The sequence below is a fragment of the Lissotriton vulgaris genome, chromosome 12, assembly GCF_964263255.1.
Source record: "Lissotriton vulgaris chromosome 12, aLisVul1.2, whole genome shotgun sequence".
NCBI lineage: Eukaryota > Metazoa > Chordata > Amphibia > Caudata > Salamandridae > Lissotriton > Lissotriton vulgaris.
The window spans coordinates 7,775,817-7,798,916 of record NC_141700.1 but is presented as its reverse complement, the minus strand read 5'-3'; the positions used below and the strand labels follow the sequence as shown (position 1 = coordinate 7,798,916).

Genomic DNA, 23,100 nt, shown 5'->3' with positions numbered 1-23,100 from the left:
CAACTAGAGATCAGAACCGAGGGGACCCCTGAGTCCAGACCTCCTTGTATTATATCAACGTAACCTAAGAAGTGCATATAAAGTCTCGTTAACCTTCAATCTTGTGTGGTGTCCGTCTGTGGGGGGGAAGTTACTTATCTGTACAGTCGTTGGAGACGGCTCTCCCTGGAGACCTCTCCCCGTAATCTCGGCCGACCCTCCCGGTCCGTCTAACAGTGCGCTAGCCACGGGAGCAGCGACAGGGGCCACGGAGACAAGGAGGGGCCCCGGGAGCAGCAACGGGGGGCACGGGGCCGAGGAGGGAGGGGGCACGGAGCCGAAGAGGGGGGGGGGCACGGTGCCGAGGAGGGGGGCCCCAACGAGTGGCATTCACTGACGGGTGGCACCGTCACCTCTTCTCCCGACCAGAGAGGCCCAGAGGCGGATGGGCACAGAGACCACCGCTTCATTCACCCCTTCAACAGACACAGGCTTTGTACCCTGTGGCAGGAACGGGGGGGTTGTACAAGGGGTCAGGGGCACACAGAGTCAGAGGTGCACGAGAGGCAGGGGTGCACGAGGGGGGAGGAACACTCACCTTATCTAGAGATGAGAACTTGAGCCAGAAACGCATCTTGGACATAGTGGGAGCCCCCGCGCCCTGGCACCTTGGCACGATGACCCGGGCACGGCGGAGAAGCACTACAGGTAAAATGGCAAGGATCCTTCACCATGGCAGCAATCCGCTCCACTAGCATGAGCAGCAGGTCGGCCCCACGGACAGGCCACGATCAGGGCCCCCGAAGCAGATCCACGAGCCGCGAAGACATGACAACAGTGAGCATGAAGAGCAGGGCAGCCCCGCACAGGAGGGCAGGCCCCCCACCGGAGAGGGCAGGGCAGCCCCGCACAGGGCAGGCCCCCACCGGAGAGGGCCGGGGGCGCAGACGCCAAGCAGGGGCAGAGCCCACGCAGGACAGAGCGCCGGGCAGGAAGGGGCTCCGCTTGTACTCTGCACTGCCCCGACCCTCAGAGCCTGTCCCAGCACAGCCCGGACCCAGCAGAGCCCAGAGCCCGCACACTCTGGACCCCGCACGGCCCCGCCCGCCCGCCCGGCTCCGCCGCTTCCTCTAAGCGCCCGGCCTGACTTACAGGAAATGATGGCTCGGGGTAACTCAGGGAAATTACTGGCAGTCTGATGAGAATTACAGTATGTGCTGTAACCCAACCACAGGCGCACTGTAAACACAGCGCCTCCCGGGGCCCGAGGCGCTGGGGAGGGGGCCCGGGGGAGCGGTGCCAGGGGAGGGCACCGCACCCTGGGCGACCCGTGGAAGAGGAGGGCACCGCACCCTGGGCGACCCGTGGAAGAGGGGGGGGGGGGCACCGCACCCTGGGCGACCCGTGGAAGAGGGGGGCACCGCACCCTGGGCGACCCGTGGAAGAGGGGGGGGGGGGCACCGCACCCTGGGCGACCCGTGGAAGAGGGGGGCACCGCACCCTGGGCGACCCGTGGATGAGGGGGGCACCGCACCCTGGGCGACCCGTGGAAGAGGGGGGCACCGCACCCTGGGCGACCCGTGGAAGAGGGGGGGGGGGCACCGCACCCTGGGCGACCTGTGGCAAGGGACGACGACCCATGGGTGACCCGTGCCATGGGGGGGGGGGGGTATAGCACACTGGGAGAGCTGTTGCAAGAGGGGGGCGACACTGTGGGGTGACCTGTGCCAAGAGCGGTGGTGGTTTGGGTGGGGGGGTCGGGGGGACAGCGACCTGTGCCAAGGTGGACGGGGGTAGCACTCCCTGGGTGACCTGTGCCAAGGGAGGGGAGCAGTATGGGTGCAGGCTGGAGTGACTTGTACCAGAAGGACATACCGCGACCTGTGCCAAGGGAGGGGGCACTACGCTGCAAAGACCAACACCCTGGATCTTTGACGAAAGGGGGTCCCGGACCCCCTGTGTGGCCAGGTACCAGGGGCACTACACCTGAGGCTGACATGTTACCAAGAGAGGGCACCGCACCCTCACACTGAAACTGGTATTGTAACTGGACACCAAAACCTGAAGGGGGCACTAGACCCTGGTACTGTAACTAGACACCAACACCTGAAGGGGGCGCTAGACCCTGGTACTGTAACTGGACACCAACACCTGAAGGGGGCGCTAGACCCTGGTACTGTAACTGGACACCAGCACCTGAAGGGGGCACTAGACCCTGGTACTGTAACTGGACATCAACACCTGAAGGGGGCACTCGACCCTGGTACAGTAACTGGACACCAACACCTGAAGGGGGCACTAGACCCTGGCCTTGTAACTAGATACCAACACCTGAAGGGGGCACTAGACCCTGGCCTTGTAACTAGATACCAACACCTGAAGGGGGCACTAGACCCTGGCCTTGTAACTAGATACCAACACCTGAAGGGGGCACTAGACCCTGGCCTTGTAACTAGATACCAACACCTGAAGGGGGCACTAGACCCTGGTACTGTAACTAGACACCAACACCTGAAGGGGGCACTAGCCCGTGTATTGTAACTAGACACCAACACCTGAAGGGGGCGCTAGACCCTGGTATTGTAACTAGACACTCATACAGTAACCCTGTGCAGAGGACAGAAGGGTCACGGCATCCTCCTACTGTAACCTCACACTAATGACACAGGGGCACATCACCCTTGTACAGTAACCAGGCAGCGGTGGCAGAGGGTCACATCACCCTCATACAGTGACCAGGCAAAGATGACACATGGGCACAGCACCCTCATACAGTAACCAGGCACCATTGGCACTGGTCATGTCACCCTCATACAGTAACCAGGCACCATTGGCACTGGTCATGTCACCTTCATACAGTAACCAGGCACCATTGGCACTGGTCATGTCACCTTCATACAGTAACCAGGCACAAGTTACACAAGTTGGATATGGTAATCAGTTATTTGGCTCAAGAAGGATAGTGGAGGGATAGAAGAGGGAAAGGGTTTGCATTTATATAGCGCTTGCTTCCCCTGATGAGGTGTTTAAGCACTTGTCAGTGAGTAGCACGCTACTCCGGAACCCAAACAAGATTAGAGGGAATTAGTAAAGGGAAGTATGCAATTATCTTGAGTGGTGGACATGTGAGTCTGTCATTGGATTGAAAAGGAATAGTGGAGGCATAAAATAGGGAAGAGTCTAGAATTTTCATTTTTAGTTTATATCCCTACGAGGGGGTTTGGGATGAGTAAAGGGAAGGTGGAGGGGAGTTCGTATAGGGAAATCTGAAATTAATGTTGTGAGGTGGACATCTTAGTCTGTTATGTGGATTGAACAGGAATAGTGGAGAGATAGAAAAGGGAAGGACGGATAGAAGAGGGAGCGGTATAGAATGTTTATTATTTTCTTTCTTTTTTGGAGTCCATAGCAGTAGAAGGAGTGCTGGGATAAGTAATGGGGAGGTGGGTGAGAAGGGTCTGAGGTAAGGGTTAAGAAAGGCTTGTTTGGGGGATCTGAATGGTAAAAGAAGTATGAAATGATGCAAGGAGGGGTGGAATAGGGAAGAGCCTCGAAAGGGTTATTTTGGGTATTGCAGTATGGGGTTTGGGATGAATAAGAAAGTGGAGGTAGAGGATAGATTAATAGAGGTATAGGGTGAGAAATAGGGTTGTGCATTGGAAAGCGTAGTAGAAATAGGTTTGGGATGAGGCAGAGAGTTGAGGCAGAGGATATACTTGGAGAGGTATAGGGTGAAAATGAGGGTAGTGTATTAGATATGCTGATTAGAAGAAATGTAATAAATATCTAGATACATAAGTACACGGAAGGTATATATATGCAGAAGGAAATGCACTTTAATTTTGTTACGCATATTATTGCAATGAAAGAATATAACAAAATGTAATTTTGATACTTTATATATTGTGTCTGTTTATACTGACTAAAACTGTAATACAATATTGTTGTTACTAATTAAATGGTTACTTACCAGTAGGAGTAGGTTTGAAGCTTGAAGAATCTTCTTGATTCGCATGCTGTGCATTATTCCGCCATCTAGTGGCTTGGCCCAGAACTGTTAGATTAAGTCTTTCTCTCTCTTTTTAGGTTTCTCCTGGCGTCCACTGCACAGCAGTGTTCGCGCAGGCGAAATCTTTTGAGTTTCAGTATGGGGCTTTAACCCGCCCCTCTGTTCCATTGGCTAGCTCCATAAAGGAGGCTAGCCATTGGAACAGAGATGCGTTAGTCATTGTCCGAGCGGATTCGTGGGCGTTCCGACAATTTTTTCTCTCTCCTCCCCTTTAACAACGTCATTGCGGCGGTGGGCGGTTGTTTATTTTTTTTCCTTCAAAGTTTTTTTTTTGTCATTCCTCCAGGCCGACCGCCGCCGGAAGAAGTCTAGGTGAGTGCGTCCGTCCTCCCTCCCGCTGTCCGTGTCTTTCTTCCCACCCCCCTCCCGCTGTCTGTGTCTTTCAGGAGCTGCTTGGCTCCGCTCGCCTCCACCCTTCTCTCTGCCCTTCTCTGTCGCGCTCTCGCCCCCCCTCCCTCTGCTCAGCTCTCCTCCGTTGCTCTCCAATACCAGGTACCACAAACACTACATCTCAGTAACAGTCTCTGGTACTTGGAGAAGAGAAGGCTGTTTGATGACGCCAGAACTGAGATTTTATGGGCCGCTTAGGTTTTGTAGGATGTATAAAGACCCAAGATGTCATGGAATGCCGTCGGCTCTGACGTCCAGATGGGGAGGGGAGTATAGGGCTGTGTGTCCCGGAGAGCCTGTCCGAACTTGGCACCAGGCAGGTTTCGAGCTCTGGATAACGGGTTGTTTATCAGGCTTGGCACGGTACCTCCGGGTGGGCGGGCGCTTGTCACTGCTGGGGGGGGGGGCTTGCCATTAGTCTCCCCGCCAAATGTTTTGGGAAATGTCCGTCAAAGGATCGGTGTTTATGAGCTGTCCTCGGCGCCCCTTGGTGTGTGTTAGCCGACTGGCACCGTTCCTGGCAGGAAGGCGAGGGGCTTCCATGAATGGCGGCGAGGTACTTGGAAACCCCAGCGCCCGCGGAACAGTATTCGCGGTAAAATGGAGTATCACGTCCTTGGCACGACCCTCCCACTCCCCAACCAAGAGTGTTCTGTTCCTCTTGCCAAGTCTGGTCACGGGGGAGGGGGTCAATCTTGTGCTCCCCTTGGCATGGTTTGTTGGTACATTCCCCTCTGTTTGCTGGCGAACATTTTTTTGATTTTTTAGAAAAGATTGCTTCCTCAAGTGGTGTAAAGTAAATAACATGACATTACTAATTCCCGTGGAGTAAAATGTGATGCGTACTTGCTATATCCCATTTTCTTTAAAGTGCAGTTTGCTAAATCACAACCCGCTGTGTCTTGATTAGAGGAGTCGCTGTGGATTTTTATTTTGTTAATATTTCGGTTATTTTAAGATTAATGTCATTAAGACACTTTTTTTCCATGTATGATGGCGAAATCTGGGAGCCTGTCCCCAAGCCAAATGAGACAGGACCCCGGATACTATGCACTTACGATGAAGTAAACAGGGCCCTGGGATTTCTAAAGCGTGGTCACTGCTGCACGGCAGGCAGAGCACAAACGGATGGACAGCGCCTGGCAAGGAGATATTAAAAACCATTCATGACCTTCTGGGGTCACATCGAGGACCTGTAGAAGCTGAACATGTCATGAACCCGGTTAAAGAAAGGTCGTGTGTGCGAGCGTGAATAGGAACTACACAGACGCGATGTTGTTCTAACACATGTGGGGCACGTAATTATGTAAGATGCAGAAACAATGTGCTTTCGCCTACCGATTGTAGAACCTGATCAGCCTGGTTGGGAGGGGCCTGAGGTAGATTATGGAGGTATGATGGGCATTGTAGGCCCCATTTACAAGAGTCTAGGGCCTATCTGCATTCTCTGCTGCTTCTGCTCCGCATGTGTGTAATCTGGGGCTGAATCACATGGAACCATGGTCTGGAAAGACCTTTCTGCACTGTGCAGGAGCCCTCAGCTCTAAATCCTCTGCCATCTGATCTCACCCCGGACCCTCACTCACTTCTTACCCCTGTACTCTCAGCTCTTACCTGTGCCCGCAGTTCTTACCCATGCCCTCAGCTCTTACCCCTGTGCCCTCAGCTCTTACCCCTGTGCCCTCAGCTCTCACCCCTCTGCCCTCAGCTCTCACCCCTCTGCCCTCAGCTCTCACCCCTCTGCCCTCAGCTCTCACCCCTCTGCCCTCACCCGTGCCCTCAGCTATGACACCTGTGCCCTGTGACCCTCGCCGGTGACCATGGCCAGCATGGCGGGGGAGATCGTGGCCTTCCTGCTGGCCCTGTCAGGCTGGGTGCTGGTCTGCTCCACGCTGCCCACCGACTACTAGAAGGTGTCAAGCATCGACGGCACGGTCATCACCACGGCCACCTTCTGGTCCAACTTGTGGAAGACCGGCATCACCGACTCCACCGGCATCTCCAACTGCAAGGTCTTCCCGTCCATGCTGGCCCTGGAGGGTGCGTCCCGACCGGGGGAGGGGGGGGGGGGGGGGGGGGCTGTGTGTGTGTCTGTGTATGTGTGTGTGTGGCTCGGTGTGTATGTGTGGCTCTGTGTGTGGCTCTGTAGGTATGTATGTGTGTGGGACTCGGTGTGGGTCTGTGTGTTTGCGTGTAGCATTTGCGAGAGATTAAGCTATTGGCATTGTAAATGACAGTGCCATTTATTTATCTGTTTTCAAAACCAACACATACATAAAAATGTTGTCATTTGCAATGCCAATAGCTCTACCTTTTTCAAAGGCGAGACCGTTGCATTGTAAATGCTTGTTTAGGTCTTGCCTAGGCAGCGCTTGCACTGTCTCTTCGAGACATGCTGTATTCAGGCATGGACTTGAAGCTCCGCCCATTTACTGCCCATCTTTTCATTTGGCTCCTCTTACTGTCCTTTGTAAATGGTGGCTTTTGATTCATGAATAGGCTTAGTTGTCTCTCCTTGGTACCACCTTTTCTCATTTTGTAACCTCCCATGAGGACTGCCCTGTTACATGTGTTGTTACTTAGCATATTTTACTTACAGTCAGTGAGCACTATTTTATTCATGCCTTTCTCCTAGCTGCTATTGCAGGCACGTTAAGCTCTCCTGCTTTGTAAGCAGCGAGGCACGCCTTCATCTTTTAAACAATGGCGGCAGCGCCTTTCTTTTCTTTGGAGTGGCTCAACAAACTATTTTTTACAATATTATATGCTTTTACAAAGAGGCACAGCACAGGCAGCGTGCTACAATGCTTATAAAAAACATACAATATTGAAAAAATTGTGAGTTTGGCGAGTTTCGCCTTTCCCTTCTTGTTTGTCTCACTCGCAAAACTTTATTTTTTCAATGTTACATGCTTTTAGTAATCAGCGCAGCACATGTGGTGTGCTGCGCCAATTATGAAAACCTTAGGAATATTGAAAAATACTATTTTTTCCTTCAACTTTACCAATGGCAGCCACGCCTTTCTTTTCTTCCTCGCAGCGCCCAACTTCCTTCTCTCCCTTTCTCGCCCCATGCACATTTGCAATACAATATGTCTCTTACTAAAGGTTTGAGCTATTGGCGGCGCAAATAATAATGCAACGGCAATTGTTCAAACCTTCAGTAATGCGAGACCTATTGCATTGCAAATGCTAGCTTTTGTTTTCTTGTGGGTGTCAGGTCAACTCTTTGACAGTCACCATCTTTAGGTTCTTTTTTCCCCATTTGCAAGGGTTCCTCTTTTCATAGTTTGTCACACCAGAGCCTCTTTATTGGCTTGAATGTCCACACAGAAATGTTTTGTGAAGGTGTGTACAGAAGGCCTGCGTCTGCCATCCCAATGCCACTTAAGGGTACATTCCACAGGTAGGAAAACGTTGCTCCCTTTTTCTTTCTTGTATGGGCTTTTTGGGTCTCTCCCGATGTTACTATTGCTGCTTAGTGGAAGTCTTAAAATGCTTGGACTGTCGACCTGTAAGGAGACCGTTGCTGTCACGCATGAAAGTCAAGAATATCAGGCCCCTGGGGGTACCTTGAACTATGGAGTCAGCATTCTAGTAGCTGACCTCCCTTCCTCCAATGAGGATAAGAGGGACGATAATGTGGGCAGTGACAGCAAGGACCTGGAAGAGAAGTTGAAGCGAGAGGGGAGGCTTGGAGAACGGCGTGCAGGGTAGACGAGTGTTGGCGAAAGGAGCCGCCTGCTCTGAAGGACCACTGTTGGACCAGAAGACTTTTTCTAGAGATCCCTCCAATTGGGGAGTTGACAGGTCGAGAGACAAGTCCCAAGATGGAAAAACAGGAGAGGAGACGGCAGTCGTGACCCAGGAGAATACAGCTTTGTATCTGGCAGGAGTCAAGGAGCGGAAGGCTTACCCGGGGAAAGGTGTTCTGGACTAGGGGACCGCGACTCTAAACCAGAGCCATGGTCACAGACAAATAACAGCAAGGGACACAAAGAGAAGGTCTTGGTGGGCGGTGGCAGAGGGGTTTGTGGCAGGGTTTTAGGTAAATTACCATGGGCATCTCTTGGGGTTTGCCGCTTTGTATCCACAGCCCTCTTTAAGTGTACTGCTGTCTCAGCATTTAAACCCTAATGTTCATCCTTGCGTCTTGGTTACGGATAACTCAAGATATTTGCCACACCAGTGCTGGCCTAAGAAGAGGTTAAAAATGACTTTCCTGTGTAATGTCGGGTTTGATATATATATTAGAGCCTGATTATTGAGGGTTATGTCCTTTTCTCCGCGAGGGTATCCTCTGCCTGCTGATAAGAAGAGACCAAGCAGAGAGGAAGAGCAGAAGGTCCAGCCGTGTCATAGTTCGGCCATATTGGAGTGTCAGTACGCATTGTGTCAATAAAAATCAGTATACCTCTAAGACTTCTGTTGGCAAGTCCAGTCCATCGTCCTGTTACACCATGTTTCATAGTCCCTTAAACCCTTACTAGCTTGTGCAAAGGAGATCAATTAATCCCCCTTTCTGATTGGTTCTTGCAAGTGTAACATAATTGTCTGTCTTGCATTCAATGTACAAAGGTCTCTCTCAGCCTGTGTATTGGGTTGTTGGAAAAATGCAGGTAAGTGTGTCGCTTGGTTAACATGAAAATGTGACACCACCTTTGGGCTGAGCTGTGGGTTTCTGCTCATCACCACTTTATTCTTGTGTATTTTTAGATCTGGTTCCTGTGTTGTAAGGGCCTGTATTTCACTAACTTTCCTTAATGACGTGATAACAACTAAGAAGGATGCTCTCAGCATTAGATACTTGAGTTCTTGATTATGTATGGGTCCAAAAGGTGTCTTCGTCATTTGTGCCAGCACTAAATTTAGTTTCCACGTAGGTGCTTCTCTTGGAGGGCAGGGTTGAGGGCGGAAGACTATCCTATTTGCTCTTTCCAATACACATTTTGTGACTGATGCGTTGAAGAAGCATTTGCCTAATACTCCCCTTGTATGCCACCAGTATGGCAGCTTAGCGCATCTTTAGTGAGCTGTAGGAGTGCTTTTCGTCTAGCACTGTTGGGCATTGGGTCCAGCCTCTACTACAGCCTTTCCTGTTAAACCACTGTATGAACCTCTCACTTGCCTCTATAACACTTTCTCGCTGTAGGTCTCCAGGCTTCCTTAATTATCTCTCTGGACATTAGCGGTAAGTCTAGATGACCGAATTCGGTGTCCTCAGGAACCATGTGGCGAGGCCAGGGTAGCGGGTTCTGTATTCAGTACTCGTGCTTCTGTGTTGTTAGTAGGTCGTAATGTTACAGAAGCTTCATGGCCTAGTCCTGAGACATTTCCACTAGATCTGAGAACCAAGTTTGGTTTTCCCACTGAAGGGCCATCTGGATTCATTTCACGGGTGCCTGTTGGCATTTCTGTATCACACGCGATATCATTGTTATCGGTGGAAAAGCATAAGCAAAAATCCCTGACCATTCTATCGACAGGGCACTCACTAGTGACTGTGAGCGGTGAATCCTGGAGGCGAAGCGGTGGCATTTTACATATTCCTGGTTTGCAAACCGATCTCTGTGTGGTGTGCTCCAACTTTGAAAGATGTCCTTCACTACTCTTTGTGTTAGCTCCCATTTGCTTGTCTGTCTGCTTAGTCGGTCTGCTTCTGTGTTACCTTCCCCCAATAGATTTTTAGCAAATTGCCGTTATTCTCGTCTCACATCTCATCCTGAGCTAGTCTGGATACCAATTGTGATTCTGTTCCACCTGTTTGTTGGTTATGCTGTCAGCTTGGATTTGTTTTTTGTTTTGAAATTTTTTTTTATTTCAGCTTGAAAACATACTTTATTTCTTCTCTTGTATACATAAACAATATATACTAGGCAACTTTACAAGATACACAAAATAAAACAAATTTAGAACATATAGAATATAAGCAAAAAGAAAATAGAAAAAAGGCATCAACCAATACATAACTCAATTATACAACCAATTTGTAAATGAAGCCCGTATTTTCGTTCCCCTCTCTCGCCTCCTCCTCCCTCCCCTTTGAAATACTGCTGATTCCAAATTGTACAGAGCAAGAATCCTTGCCCTCCAATTAATAAACATTGGGGGACTAGGACTGATCCACTCAGAGGTTATAGTTAAGCGAATTACAGCCATTACAATACACAAAAAGGCAGTTTCACGAGCTTATCTAGTAACTAAGCAGTCATTTTCAGATCCTTTTATGACTATCTAGGCCGAAACACTCATAGGGATCTTAAGAGTATTGGCTATAAAAAGTTGAACATCTTGATAAAACAGATTCAATTTCGGATATGTAAAAAACATAAGAACATCGTTAGTTGCAAATTGACCACATCTTGGACAGCAGTGGCCCCTAGTACCACTCCATTTAGATACCTAAGCAGGAGTGAAATAGAGGTCCAAAAGAGCCATGTAACTTTGGGAGCGTAGGCTCCCAGAAATTAGAACTGAGTTAGCCAACTCCAATAATGCTGTGATATCAATGCCACTCTTGCCTAACTTATTGTCCAATCTAATGTTTTGAACAGAGAGATCATCTGGTAAACCGGTTATTAAGCACTGATAGACAGCCCCAATCCGAGCCCTTCCCAAAATTAGTTCCATAAGTGTGTTTTTGAGAAGTGCTGAAGGAGTAATTCTTAAGAGTTTGTCCAAATAACTACGTATCTGTAAATACTTAAAGAATTCATAGTATAGGCCGTCTTCCTCTTGGTGTTCTTGGGGCTCGAGAGTTTTCGGCGGCTCTTCGGTGTCAAACTCCTCTTCGTCCTCGACCTCAACGATTGTCGTCGTCGGCTTCGACGGGATGGTGAACATTTTCATCCGCTCGTCGAATTCTCTTTTCCTCTGCAGGATGTTATCCATTTCGGCCTCGAGCCTTCTCCTTTTCCTCTCCATCTCGGCAGCCTGTTCGGTGTTGAGTGTTTCGGACGATCTCTTCTACGTAGATGTCGAAGTTGCCTTCGGGTCCTTTTCTTTCGCCGTTGAGCGCGCCTTTTCGGGGACGTGTTTCGACGACCTCGCTTTTCTTGTGTTTTCGCCGCCTGGAAGTCCTTTTCGAAGGATCCGCTGGGCTGTTTGTCCCTGGATGCAGCTGCATCCGTTGCAATTTTCGGCGCCAGTGCTCCTTTCGTGGACTTCGACTATGTTTTTCGAGAGTCTGACTCTAATTTTCGAGAGTCTGTCGGGGTTTTAGAGGTCAACATCTCTCCTACCTCCTTTGCTGTTTTATTATCGGTCTCTACGACCGTGTAGTCATCTGGTCCCTCAGCGATGTTGTCCTCTTCCTCACTGGAGAGGCCCAAGTCCCGAAGCGACGGAGGTTGACCTTGGCCTTGCATGCTGTAGTGGTCTCTCCTCTGCCTCTGTCTCATCCTGAGCGTCTTCGGGGTAAAGACGGAGCAGGCGTTGCAATCCTTGCTCTTGTGGTTGACCGGCAAGCAGAGGTTGCAAACCGAGTGCTGGTCCTTCTGCGCGTATTTGTGGTGGCAATTGCAGCATAATTTGAACAGTGTTTTGTCCATTCCTGCGCTCAGGGGGCCCCCTGTGTGCGCATTCTCCGTTGGACGTCGAAGTTTTAGATGTTCTCCTCCTTCTTCGTCGTCCCGGCTCAGTGCTCTTGTTCCTTGATGTATTCTCCAATCTTTTTCGGTAGATATCAGTCTTTTTCCTCTTCTTTTCTCCAAAATCTCTGGAACCTCTCGGTGACGATCCAGACCCAACAGCGGAAAAAACAATCTGAAGATGGCGCCCAAGGGTGGGAGCTTCCGCAGGAAGCATGCCGACGTAACAGGAAGGACACCAAAAGGTGGGACGTCGATGCCCACCTGGGCTACGAAAAAAATAAAAGAGAAAATACTATGATTCCGGACCCAACCATTAGACCACGGAATAATGCACGCATAGTGAATCCAGAAAGATTCACACTGCAAAATCGCAGTTAGAACATTTGCTCTGGTTGCAACCGAGGGTAGGTGCAAATCTAGTGCCCTGCTTCACTGAAGGATGCCACCGTGAGCCACCCTTCTGTTGAAGGCCCAAGGGGCGACTCAAGCTACAGCCCAGGCGGGGTGTCAATCGCACTGGCATTCTGTAAATCAATGTATTAGGATCATCAGTAGAGTGAGGGAGGAGCAAGCCAACCTCATCGTCGTCATCATCATCATCTGTAACTGAGTCTTTTGACTCGGCTATACCTCGCTATTGTACTTATGGGTTGTAACTCTTCGCCCATTTTTTATCCTTAGATCGTTCCTTCCTGATTGATTCCTTGACAAATTTGCAAGTTGTAATAAACCAAGAGGAGAGTCTGCTTTGCTCATTTCCTCGTTTTCTCCTAGACATTTTAACAGGTAATTGTCCCCCGTTCATATGCTTCAGTTTCTGGACTTATGTGTTATTTTAGATATGGGTTTTAATTTCCCATCCATTTGACTCCAACAGATCGTTCATTCGTGACGACGTTGAAACTTTCTAAGATCCATTTAAAACTCTGCGAGGTGCGACAAATCAATAGCAAAATCTTAACTGCTTATTTCCCCGCTGCTACTGAGGTAATAATACAACCACACCAATTCTAAATCACCTTAGAAAAGGATATATATGTAGATATTGACCATCCCTCATTTTTAATGTTACAGATTAATCTCTGCCCTGGCTTTATATATCAATTCTTCTCAACACATGGAGAGAGTTTTTTTCGTTCTAAGGTACTTATTTCATCTTGGTTATACAAAAATGATCAGTAGACCTGATGGTCAGCGTATGTTTGAAACAAGTATGTAATTGCACTAATGCCCATAGAGCTGAAAACAATTGAGTCTGAGACTCTATATACCACAGTGCAACTGCCGGCATGGCCATACCTGACTAGTGTTAAACCATTGTTATTCCTGCAACAGTTTAGGTATCTTAACATTTGGTTGTAATCAGTTCTAAATGACCATTATATTTCACAATAAGTCAATTCACTGTAAATAATTTCTTTACGCTAAAATCAAATAGCACTTGTTGCTTTGCCTTCATTGTAAATATTGTGTAAATGTTTTTTGTTGTCATTATGTATATAGTTCAGTATAGGCCTTAAAGTCATGTTTTTGGTCTGATGTTTATTTGGTTGTATCCATGTGTATAGTGTAACTATGAATGCCGAATTGAGTTTTCATGCCATAGTGAAATTGTTTTATTCTATTTTTAATAGGGAGTTACAATATTAACTTTCCTCCGTCCTGATGATGGTCTTAAAGAGTTGCCCATAAAGACCGAAACGTCGACTCCCAGCTTTATCCAAAGGAGAATTGTTTACATCTTTTTTTTGGATAGGCGTTCTACAGGCTTTACAGTGATTTTGATTTACTGTCTGATATTCATCCTGTATCCCTATTTCACATATTCTTTTTGTATTGTATTTTCCCTTTATGATTGAAGTTTGATAAAATCTATTTTTTTGCCTATACACATGCTCATTGGTTATTGTTTCAAGTGTATTGTTTCAACGTTAAGTATTGTCATGTTCAGTTAGTCTTAAGTATATGTGTGCTCATTCAATCGCTTGGAATTAACTTCACTCAGGACGATTAAGTTACCTGTATACCTCATTCAAATAATTAACTCAATCTAATCAACAAACTCCTTTGGAGGCCACCTTACCCATACCCCAAATAGAGCACTGTAAAATGCCCAACAATGCATTAATGCAGCACAGAAAAAGGAGTTTCTTTAAAATGGCCCTGGAGAACTGGATTCTGTGGTGAAGGGAACATGATGGGTCTGAAGTGTCCAACTCAGTCTCTTGCTTGTAGTAGATATATTAACGAGGCCTAGGTGTTCTTTCACATCACTAAGGCTTAAAAGTGCCTTGCTGTCAGGCTGTGAACACTTCTGTATGTCTAACAGCCTGTCCTTTGACTTGACTTCTCTTCCCAGTGCTTTTAATGTGCTCTAAAACCTACACCTTGCACTGGGTTTGACCTTAACAAATCACCACAGAAGACACAGGCTTTAATCCCCAGACAGACAGCACGGACACTATTGTGCTTAAAACATATTGCACACAAATTAGGTAAATACAAGCAGAAGGTCCTGTTAAAAGAATGTAACTAGTACAGAGGTCTTCAAACTGGGGGCGCCAGGCTCATGCTGATAAAAGTGCTTTGTTTCAAGTTGAAAAGATGAGTATCAGTAAGCTACTCTGTAATGGGCCATCACTAACACTTTTTTGTCATTTATATATTGCTCCTAGTAGGTGTCAAAAGGGAAGGGACTCCATATATTCCTTAAACCTCCCCCTCCGCCCACGGCTGATAATCACACTGTGAATACTTTTACACTTTATTAAGGCCTGGCTAACTCGAATGGAATGTTTGGCAATTGTGTATTTGACTGCTTTTTTAAAAAGGTTAGTATATCTGAACTGCAATATTCAAATGTTAGCCATATAGAAATATTTAAACATTGGAAATTTATTAGAATAATTATTAAAAACTCTACGGGCATGTTTTTTTTATTTTAAAGTTTGAAGACCATTGATAAAGGAAGAAACAACATTTCAATGCTCAGTACAGGAATCTAGTAAGATAGTAGCCAGAAAACAAAATGGATGCATTTACGTAGTGTTCTTTACAGAGGCTACCAGCTTTGGGCTTCCAGCTGGGCAAGCTGGTTTCTTTGCAGGGCAAGTAGATTTCTGTAGGTTGTTGTCCCTTGGACAAGTGCATTTTTTAAAATATTCCACATCCCTGAATGGAGCCCCTTATGCTAGGTGTGATGTGGAAGAGGCACTTAGTTAGTCAGGCTGCATACCGCCCGGCTTTGCACGTGTGATTTTGTAGGCACAACATCCTCAATCTTACTTCGGTTTAGGATCCAACAAGGGTGTCAACACTGGATCCGCTTCTGGTGTCAGGACTGGTGGCACTTTAGCCGGGACAGGAATGGATCTCAAGAGTAGAGTATAAGTTTGTACCAGTCTTTATACTGGCCTGGTAAGGGGTCCAATGTGGGCAGAAGGCACTAGGGAGGGACCTGCCACTTTTAACCCGATGGGGAGCCCCTCGGGCTCAATGGGGCCCAAAGGCACGCTACAGAGAGCCAGAAGCGAATTCAAGATTTGCAGCAAGGCCACCCGAAGGGTCTCAATTGGCTGTGGGGTAGAGGAGAGCCCAGGAAATTTAGGGCTCATAAGGACCAGCTGAGGAATCAGTTCTGTGGACAGAGACCTCGAAGGGGTACCACTGACATTGTAATGCCCTCATGCCTTCTGTTTGGAAGCAAAGTGATGGGGATGAGGGAGTAGTTTCTGTCCTGTAACTCCAGTTCTGTAGTAGGGGTATCTCTGTTATAGTCATAATCTAGTGAATAGTCCCGCCCATGTGCGTGGACCCCGGCAATCAAAAATAATCTCTTAAGGTGTCAAAATAATGCAGAAACTGCAAAGACACTTAAGAGAGAATTTAAAGACAAATAATGCAGCCTATATCCACAGGCTACACTGTCCAGTACTTCAACTAGAATTTCCACCAAAAAAGCACCACACACAACACAGCCTGCAGTTTCTACCATAGAGAAACTTGCCTCCCCCAGTCAAAGACTCTGGAATGATAGAGAGGAAGGTAGGGACAGACAAGCCCCATAGGCTGCCATTATGTGGCTTAAAATAGGATACTGTGCCTTTAAGAGAACTTTCCAGAACTTCTCCCAGTATCCCAGAATGCATAGCAGGTCCCTCTTACTTCAGTTCTTTTTGAAGGCGAAGCACGCCAGACCTGTCGCATTCTTGTATGATGAAACAATCTCCACCGGGGAGGAGGGCGGGCGCTTATGACTATAACAGAGATACCCCTACTACAGAACTGGAGTTACAGGACAGAAACTACTCCTTCTGTAGTAGGGGATCTCTGTGTATAGTCATAATCTAGTGAATAGAATGGCAAGCCCATCCCCACACCAAAGCGGCGGTGGAGAATAATACATAACGCCACTACTGTGCGAACAAATTCCGCAGCGAAGCCTGTCCAACCTGAGCGTCTGCCCTGGCGTCAGTGTCCAGGCAGTAATGCTTAGCAAAGGTATGAACCGACTTCCAAGTGGCTGCCTTGCATATTTCAGCAAACGGCACATTACTGAGCAGAGCCATCGTGGCAGCTTTGCCCCTGGTGGAATGAGCCTTAGGCTTACCCCCTAAGGTCTTATTAGCTTTCTGATAACACAATTGTATGCAGGACACAATCCACCTAGAGATGGACTGCTTAGAGGTCGCAAGACCCGTCCTGACCGATCCATAATTGACAAACAACTGGTCAGACCTACGAATATCTTTGGGTTTATCCAGATAAAATTTCAAGACCCTCCTCACATCCAGGGAATGGAGAGACCTCTCCGCTGGGGATGAAGGGTTCTGAAAAAACGTAGGCAAAGTTATAGTCTGGTTGATATGAAAATCAGAAATAACCTTGGGAAGAAATTTAGGGTGAGTACGCATAACAACCTTAGCAGCATGAAATACAGTATAAGGTTCATTACAACACAACGCCTGAATTTCACTCACCCTGCGGGCCGATGTAATGGCCACGAGGAACGCCGCCTTCCAGGACAGGTGCTGCAACGAAGCCTTATGAATAGGCTCAAAAGGCTCCTTCATCAATCTGGACAGCACCACATTCAATTCCCACGAAGGCGAAGGGAGCCTGACAGGAGGGAATACTTTCTTCAAACCTTCCAGAAAGTCTTTGATCACAGGGACCTGGAAAAAGGAAGTCTGTGAAGGGCATTTCCTGTAGGCAGTCAATGCAGCAAGATGTACCTTAATGGAATGGATATTAAGGCCAGACTGCGCCAAATGTAAAAGATAAGGAAGGATGACATCTTCCTTGCAGGTAGTAGGATCATGGTCCTTAGAATGGCACCATATACAAAACCTCTTCCACTTGTAAGCATATGAAGTCCGAGTGGAAGGTCTCTTAGACTCCTTCAGTATGTCCATGCAATCATCGGGCAGATTCAGATGGCCATATTGCACTATCTCAGGAGCCATGCCGCCAAACTCAAAGACGAGAGGTTGGGGTGTAACATCCGTCCCCCGAACTTCGTGAGAAGGTCCGGCCTGCACGGCAACCGAATGTGAGGAAGGAGAGACCGGTGAAGTAGGTCCGTGAACCACCACTGCCTGGGCCACTCCGGGGCGATGAGTATCATCCGAGTCCTGGACCGGGCCAGCTTGATGAGCACCGCCGGAATCAGGGGAATGGGAGGAAAGGCGTACAGAAAGCTGTTCGTCCAGTCGATCCACAACGCATTCCCCAGCGTCCCTTGTTGGAAGTACCTGGAGGCGAAGTCTCTGCACTTGCTGTTTTCGGCGGTGGCGAACAAATCTACGTCTGGAGTTCCCCACCTTGCGAAGACTTCTCCTAGTACTTCGTCGTTTATGACCCATTCGTGGTTTTCCTGAAGCAGCCTGCTCAGTGCGTCTGCCTGAACATTCTGCACACCTGGCAGATGGGTGGCCGTTATCGACAGTCCTCTGGCCAGAAGCCAGTGCCAGATCGTCTGCGCCTCCTGAGACAGGGTGCGCGATCTCGAGCCCCCCTGCTTGTTGAGGTAATACATCGTGGTGGTATTGTCCGTCTGTACAAGCAGAGAGTTGGTCCGGAAGGACGGAAGAAAGGCCTTCAGCGCCAAGTGAACAGCCCTGAGTTCCAGGAAATTGATGTGATACGTGGCCTCCATCGGTGACCACGTGCCTTGAATCTGTAGAGTCCCGGAGTGCGCTCCCCATCCCAGAAGAGACGCATCCGTCACGACAGTCTGCTTGGGTATGTCCTTGTGAAAGGGAACCCCTTTTAGGAGATTCTCCGCCGAACACCACCACTTCAGAGACTGAAGAGCATGCAGCGACAGCCGAATCCTGTCGTCCCAAGATCCTTTCCTCTGATCCCACTGGTCCTCCAAGCACTCCTGCAACGGTCTCATGTGCAGCCGTGCGTGTGGCGTCAGGAAGATACAAGAGGCCATCGATCCCAGTAGAGAAGACACCGTCCTCACTGTTGTAGATGGAGTCGTCATAAGAGCCTGAGCCTTTCGAAGGAGTGATAATCGTCGCTCTTCCGAAGGAGACACGCTTGCTGACAGCGTATTGATGGAGGCTCCCAAGTACTGTATGCATTGGACCGGAGTCGGGACAGACTTGGCCATGTTGATGTGCAGCCCCAACTTGTGCAAGAGAACGCACGTCTTCTGGAAGTGTGCTCGCGCTTCCGAGAAGGAGGATGCCTTGATCAACCAATCGTCCAGGTACGGGTAGACGAACACCTTGTTCTTCCTCAGGTGTGCTGCTACCACCGCCATGCACTTCGAGAACGTTCTCGGCGCAGACTTCAGTCCGAATGGGAGTACTGTGTATTGATAGTGATTGGTGCCGACTTGGAACCGCAGGAACTTCCTGTGTTTGTGTGCAATGGGCACATGGAAGTAAGCATCCTGTAGGTCTATAGCGCAAAGCCAGTCCCCCTGTTGCAACTGAGGGTAAATCTGATGCAACGACAGCATGCGGAACTTTTCTCTGCGAATCCATTTGTTTGCCTGTCGCAAATCCAGAATGGGCCTGAACTCGTTCTTGTCCTTCTTGCGAACCAGGAAGAACCGGGAGTACAGACCTCTTCCTCTCTGAGACCGAGATACGTCTTCTATCGCCCGTTTCCTCAACAGGATATCCGCTTCCGCCTGAAGCTCGCGCAGCTGAAACTGCGAGCTGACCGGGGGAATAGCTGGAGGAGGGCTGGTGAACCGAAGACTGTATCCATTGCAAACAATATTCAGCACCCACTTGTCCTGAGTAATTTTTCTCCACTCTGCCAGAAAAAGTTGGATGCTTCCCCCTACCGGAGTGGGTAACGGATCCGGGGGAAGTAAGTTCCTAGGGCCTAGGCCCCGCCTGGCCCTTGGGCGCCGGAGCCGATTGCTGGCCTCCCCTGCCCCTCTGCCGCTTCTGGAACGGCTTCCGGAACTGCTGCTGCTGCTGGGAGTGTCCTGAGGCCTGTCCTCGACCTCGGCCCTGTCCGCCGAACCGCCGTTGGAAGGGGCGGTACTGCTTTTTGTTCTCCTTGGGCTTTTCCAGGCCCACAGCCGTCAGCGTTTCGGCCTCCGCCTTCATGCGGGCCATTTCATCATCGGCATGTGTCCCGAAGAGGGTCTCACCGGAAAACGGCAGATTGGCCACCCTCTGCTGTGCGTCCGGTTTCAGGGACGTAAGCCGGAGCCATGCGTGACGCCGCTGGTTGATCCCGTGGCAAAATCCGTGAGCCGCCAACAGGGAAGAGTCCGCAGCCGCGCTGATTATCTGGTTGGCCACCAGCATCCCCTCACTCAGGACTTCCGTGAAGTCTTCACGCTGCTCCCGGGGCAAATGCTCCGCAAAGCGCTCAAGGGAGTCCCAGAGGGCGCGGTCGTAGCGACCCAACAAAGCCGTGGCACTCGCCGCTTTCATGGAGGTCGCGGAAGTACCACAAACTTTCCTTCCTGCCGAGTCCATCCATCTCGATTCCTTGTCCGGGGGAACCGTGGAGGTCGGGGTGGTGGCATGCTGCTTGCGGGCCGCCGTGACGATGACGGAGTCAGGTGGAGGCTCGGCCCTCAAGAAGGCCGGATCCGATTCGGGAGCTCGGTACTTCTTAAGTAATCTCGAAGGGGCCGCCCTCGTCACAGCCGGGGTGAGAAACAGAGCCATAGCAGGTTCTTCCAGGCCCGGCACCAGGGGCAGGAGAGGACGAGACAGATGCCTCTGATGCAGCGTCTCGAAGATGACCGATGTCTTCGGTGTAGGCACCGTCAGGGAGATGCCGAGCTTCGCTGCGCCCCGCAACAGTACGTCCTGAAAGGCCACCAGGTCATCTATCGGGGACACTCTGGTGTCCGGAGACCCCGATAGGGTAGGTGAATAATCCCTGGTCCCAGAGGACCTCGTGTGAGAGCGAGACTCGCGCCTCCTATGGCGGTGCCTCGATCTCGTGGACGATCTGTGCCTCGATCTGTCCTTCCGCCCAGAGCGAGAGCGAGACCTGCCAGCCCGTGGGCGCTCCTTCGGTTTGCGCGGAGGGGTCTTCCTTGGCTCATCACGAGGCGTCTTCGGCTCCTCCCGGGGTTTCGGTTTCGGAGTCCCCTTGGGAGGAGCAGGCAGGGACGGCAGGGAAGTGGACCTCGGAGGAGGAACCTTCGGCTGCGGTGCGGGCCCATGCGGAGGGACCGGAGGTGGAGGAGTGTCCTCTGAAGGCAGTGGTGGTTTGGGCGGAGGGTCCTCCTTAGGCACGGGGGGAGGAGTCGGAGTCCTGGGCCGGGACGGAGTGTACACTTCCGAGTACACCGAGCCCGGTGTCCCTCCAGGCGAGGGGCGCGGAGACCCATCCCCATCCGCAGGCGACCTCTTCCTCTTGCGACCACCGCTGGAAGCAGCGTGACTCCTGGGACTAGAGTCCCTTTTCCGCCGTTTTGGAGCGGGTGACCTGCTCCCCGACGCTGACCGCTGTCTGCTGGACGCAGAACGACGCTCCTCCGGCGTCGAATGACGTCTCCTGGACTCCGGCGTCGAGCGCCGCCTCCTCGGCGTCGACCGCCTCCTCCTCGGCGTCGAACGCCGACTCCTCGACGTCGACCTTCGGCGTCCTCTCGACGTCGGGCGGTCCGCCCTCGACGACGAGCGCCGCCGTCGCCTTGATGTTCCCGACGTCGAGGAGCCCCTCGACGTCGATCGGCGGCGTCGCCGCGATGGAGATCGACGGTGTCGCCTCGACGACGACCGACGGTGTCGCCTCGACGGCGAGCGTCGGCGCCGCCTCGACGGCGAGCGTCGATGTACGTCACTGTGCCTTCGGCGTCGGTATGACCTCGACGTCGACGAAGACGATGACGTCGACGGCGGCCTCGACGTCGGCTTCTCCTTCGCCGTCGAGCCGTCGCGCCGTCTCGACCCGGAGCCCCGGGGAGAAGGGGAGCACGCCGTCGTCATCCCTCTCGACGCCGTCGTCGATGCCATCGACGCCGACGGAGAATGGGACCGTTGGCTGGACTTCCTGCCCCTGGGGAGCCCCCCAGGGGCCTCAGCAGAGGCAGAGGGATCCCTCCCAGGCTGCCCAGACCCACCTGCAGCACGTTGGCGCCTATCCTCCAGGCCAGCCAGCCTGATCTTCAATCTGTCCCTGAGTGTCCTAGCAGAAAGTTGCTGGCAGATAACACACTCCTCAGGGCCATGATCGTCTGGAAGGCACACGATGCAGACATCATGGGGGTCGCTTTTGGCCTTCTTCCTCTCACATGCTGGGCACTTGACAAAAAGGCCAGGCATTTCGGAGCCCCAAAACGCCTAAAAACAGCACAAAAGTGAGAAGAGAACACCAAGCAGTAACAGCAACACTTTTAAAAGTTAAAAGTGCAAAAACGAATTCAATAAACCCTTGTAAAAGGGAGAGCTCAATGCCAGGGTCCTGTAAGCAGGAGCCGGAAAAAAGAACTGAAGTAAGAGGGACCTGCTATGCATTCTGGGATACTGGGAGAAGTTCTGGAAAGTTCTCTTAAAGGCACAGTATCCTATTTTAAGCCACATAATGGCAGCCTATGGGGCTTGTCTGTCCCTACCTTCCTCTCTATCATTCCAGAGTCTTTGACTGGGGGAGGCAAGTTTCTCTATGGTAGAAACTGCAGGCTGTGTTGTGTGTGGTGCTTTTTTGGTGGAAATTCTAGTTGAAGTACTGGACAGTGTAGCCTGTGGATATAGGCTGCATTATTTGTCTTTAAATTCTCTCTTAAGTGTCTTTGCAGTTTCTGCATTATTTTGACACCTTAAGAGATTATTTTTGATTGCCGGGGTCCACGCACATGGGCGGGACTATTCACTAGATTATGACTATACACAGAGATCCCCTACTACAGAAGTTAAGTTCCATTTCGCTTTCTCATGCTTGCGCTTACTAGAGACTTTGAGCAAGAATTTGAGCAGCTCAAGATAGAGGGAGGACACAACAAGCCATGAAGTAGAATGATACATCACCTGATCGTATCCGCAATGGTTCAACAAACCATGAATGAGTCACCAGTCTACAGCACGCGTTTCGTAAGTGTGCAATAGTAGCGCACTGGGGCCCAGCCACCATAGCCAATGAAAGAAGGGTCTGCTAGCGGTCGACAACCAGTACTCCTAGCAGTTCCACAAGAAATTCAGTTGCGGGTCTAACGCTTGTTCAACATCACTGGAGCCCACATGAAAGACACGCTGTCCAACCAGACTAATCATCTCTGCGAGAGACTGACGTGACCCCAAGAGCTCCACCATGAACCACTAAACTGTAGATGAAGCAGGGAACTCTTCTATAACAGTATTTTTTTCTTTTAAGAGCTTTGTATACCATCTTCACTTAGATCTTTGAATGCTATATCTTGCCTTCTACTTATGTCTTGTAAAGCGCTCTGATACTCGCAAGAGTCTTGTTCGCGCTATATAAAACCTTCAAAACAAAAATCAAAACAAATGCATCCCTCCCACTTCTTTCAGAGCAGGAACCCGTCACATGTGAACGTTTTCAGTATATATAGCTAACTATACATTCTTACATACACCCACAAAAAGGCCCTTCATTATCCAGTGAAACCACATC

At 50.1% G+C, this 23,100-nt stretch overlaps 1 protein-coding gene across 6 annotated transcripts in view; it reads right to left on the bottom strand.

The window, feature by feature from the left end:
- SBNO2 (strawberry notch homolog 2) overlaps positions 1 to 23,100 on the bottom strand; it is a 390,195-nt gene that overhangs the window by 162,835 nt on the left and 204,260 nt on the right. For 2 of the 6 annotated variants that reach the window (XM_086946701.1, XM_086946702.1), the window contains exon 1: positions 578 to 751. The exons of the other annotated variants lie outside the window; for them this stretch is intronic. In XM_086946701.1, the coding sequence (XP_086802827.1) occupies positions 578 to 622 (45 nt within the window). In that variant the 5' untranslated portion in view covers positions 623 to 751. Of the gene's footprint in view, positions 1 to 577; positions 752 to 23,100 lie in introns of those variants that run through there. 6 annotated transcript variants of the gene reach the window in all.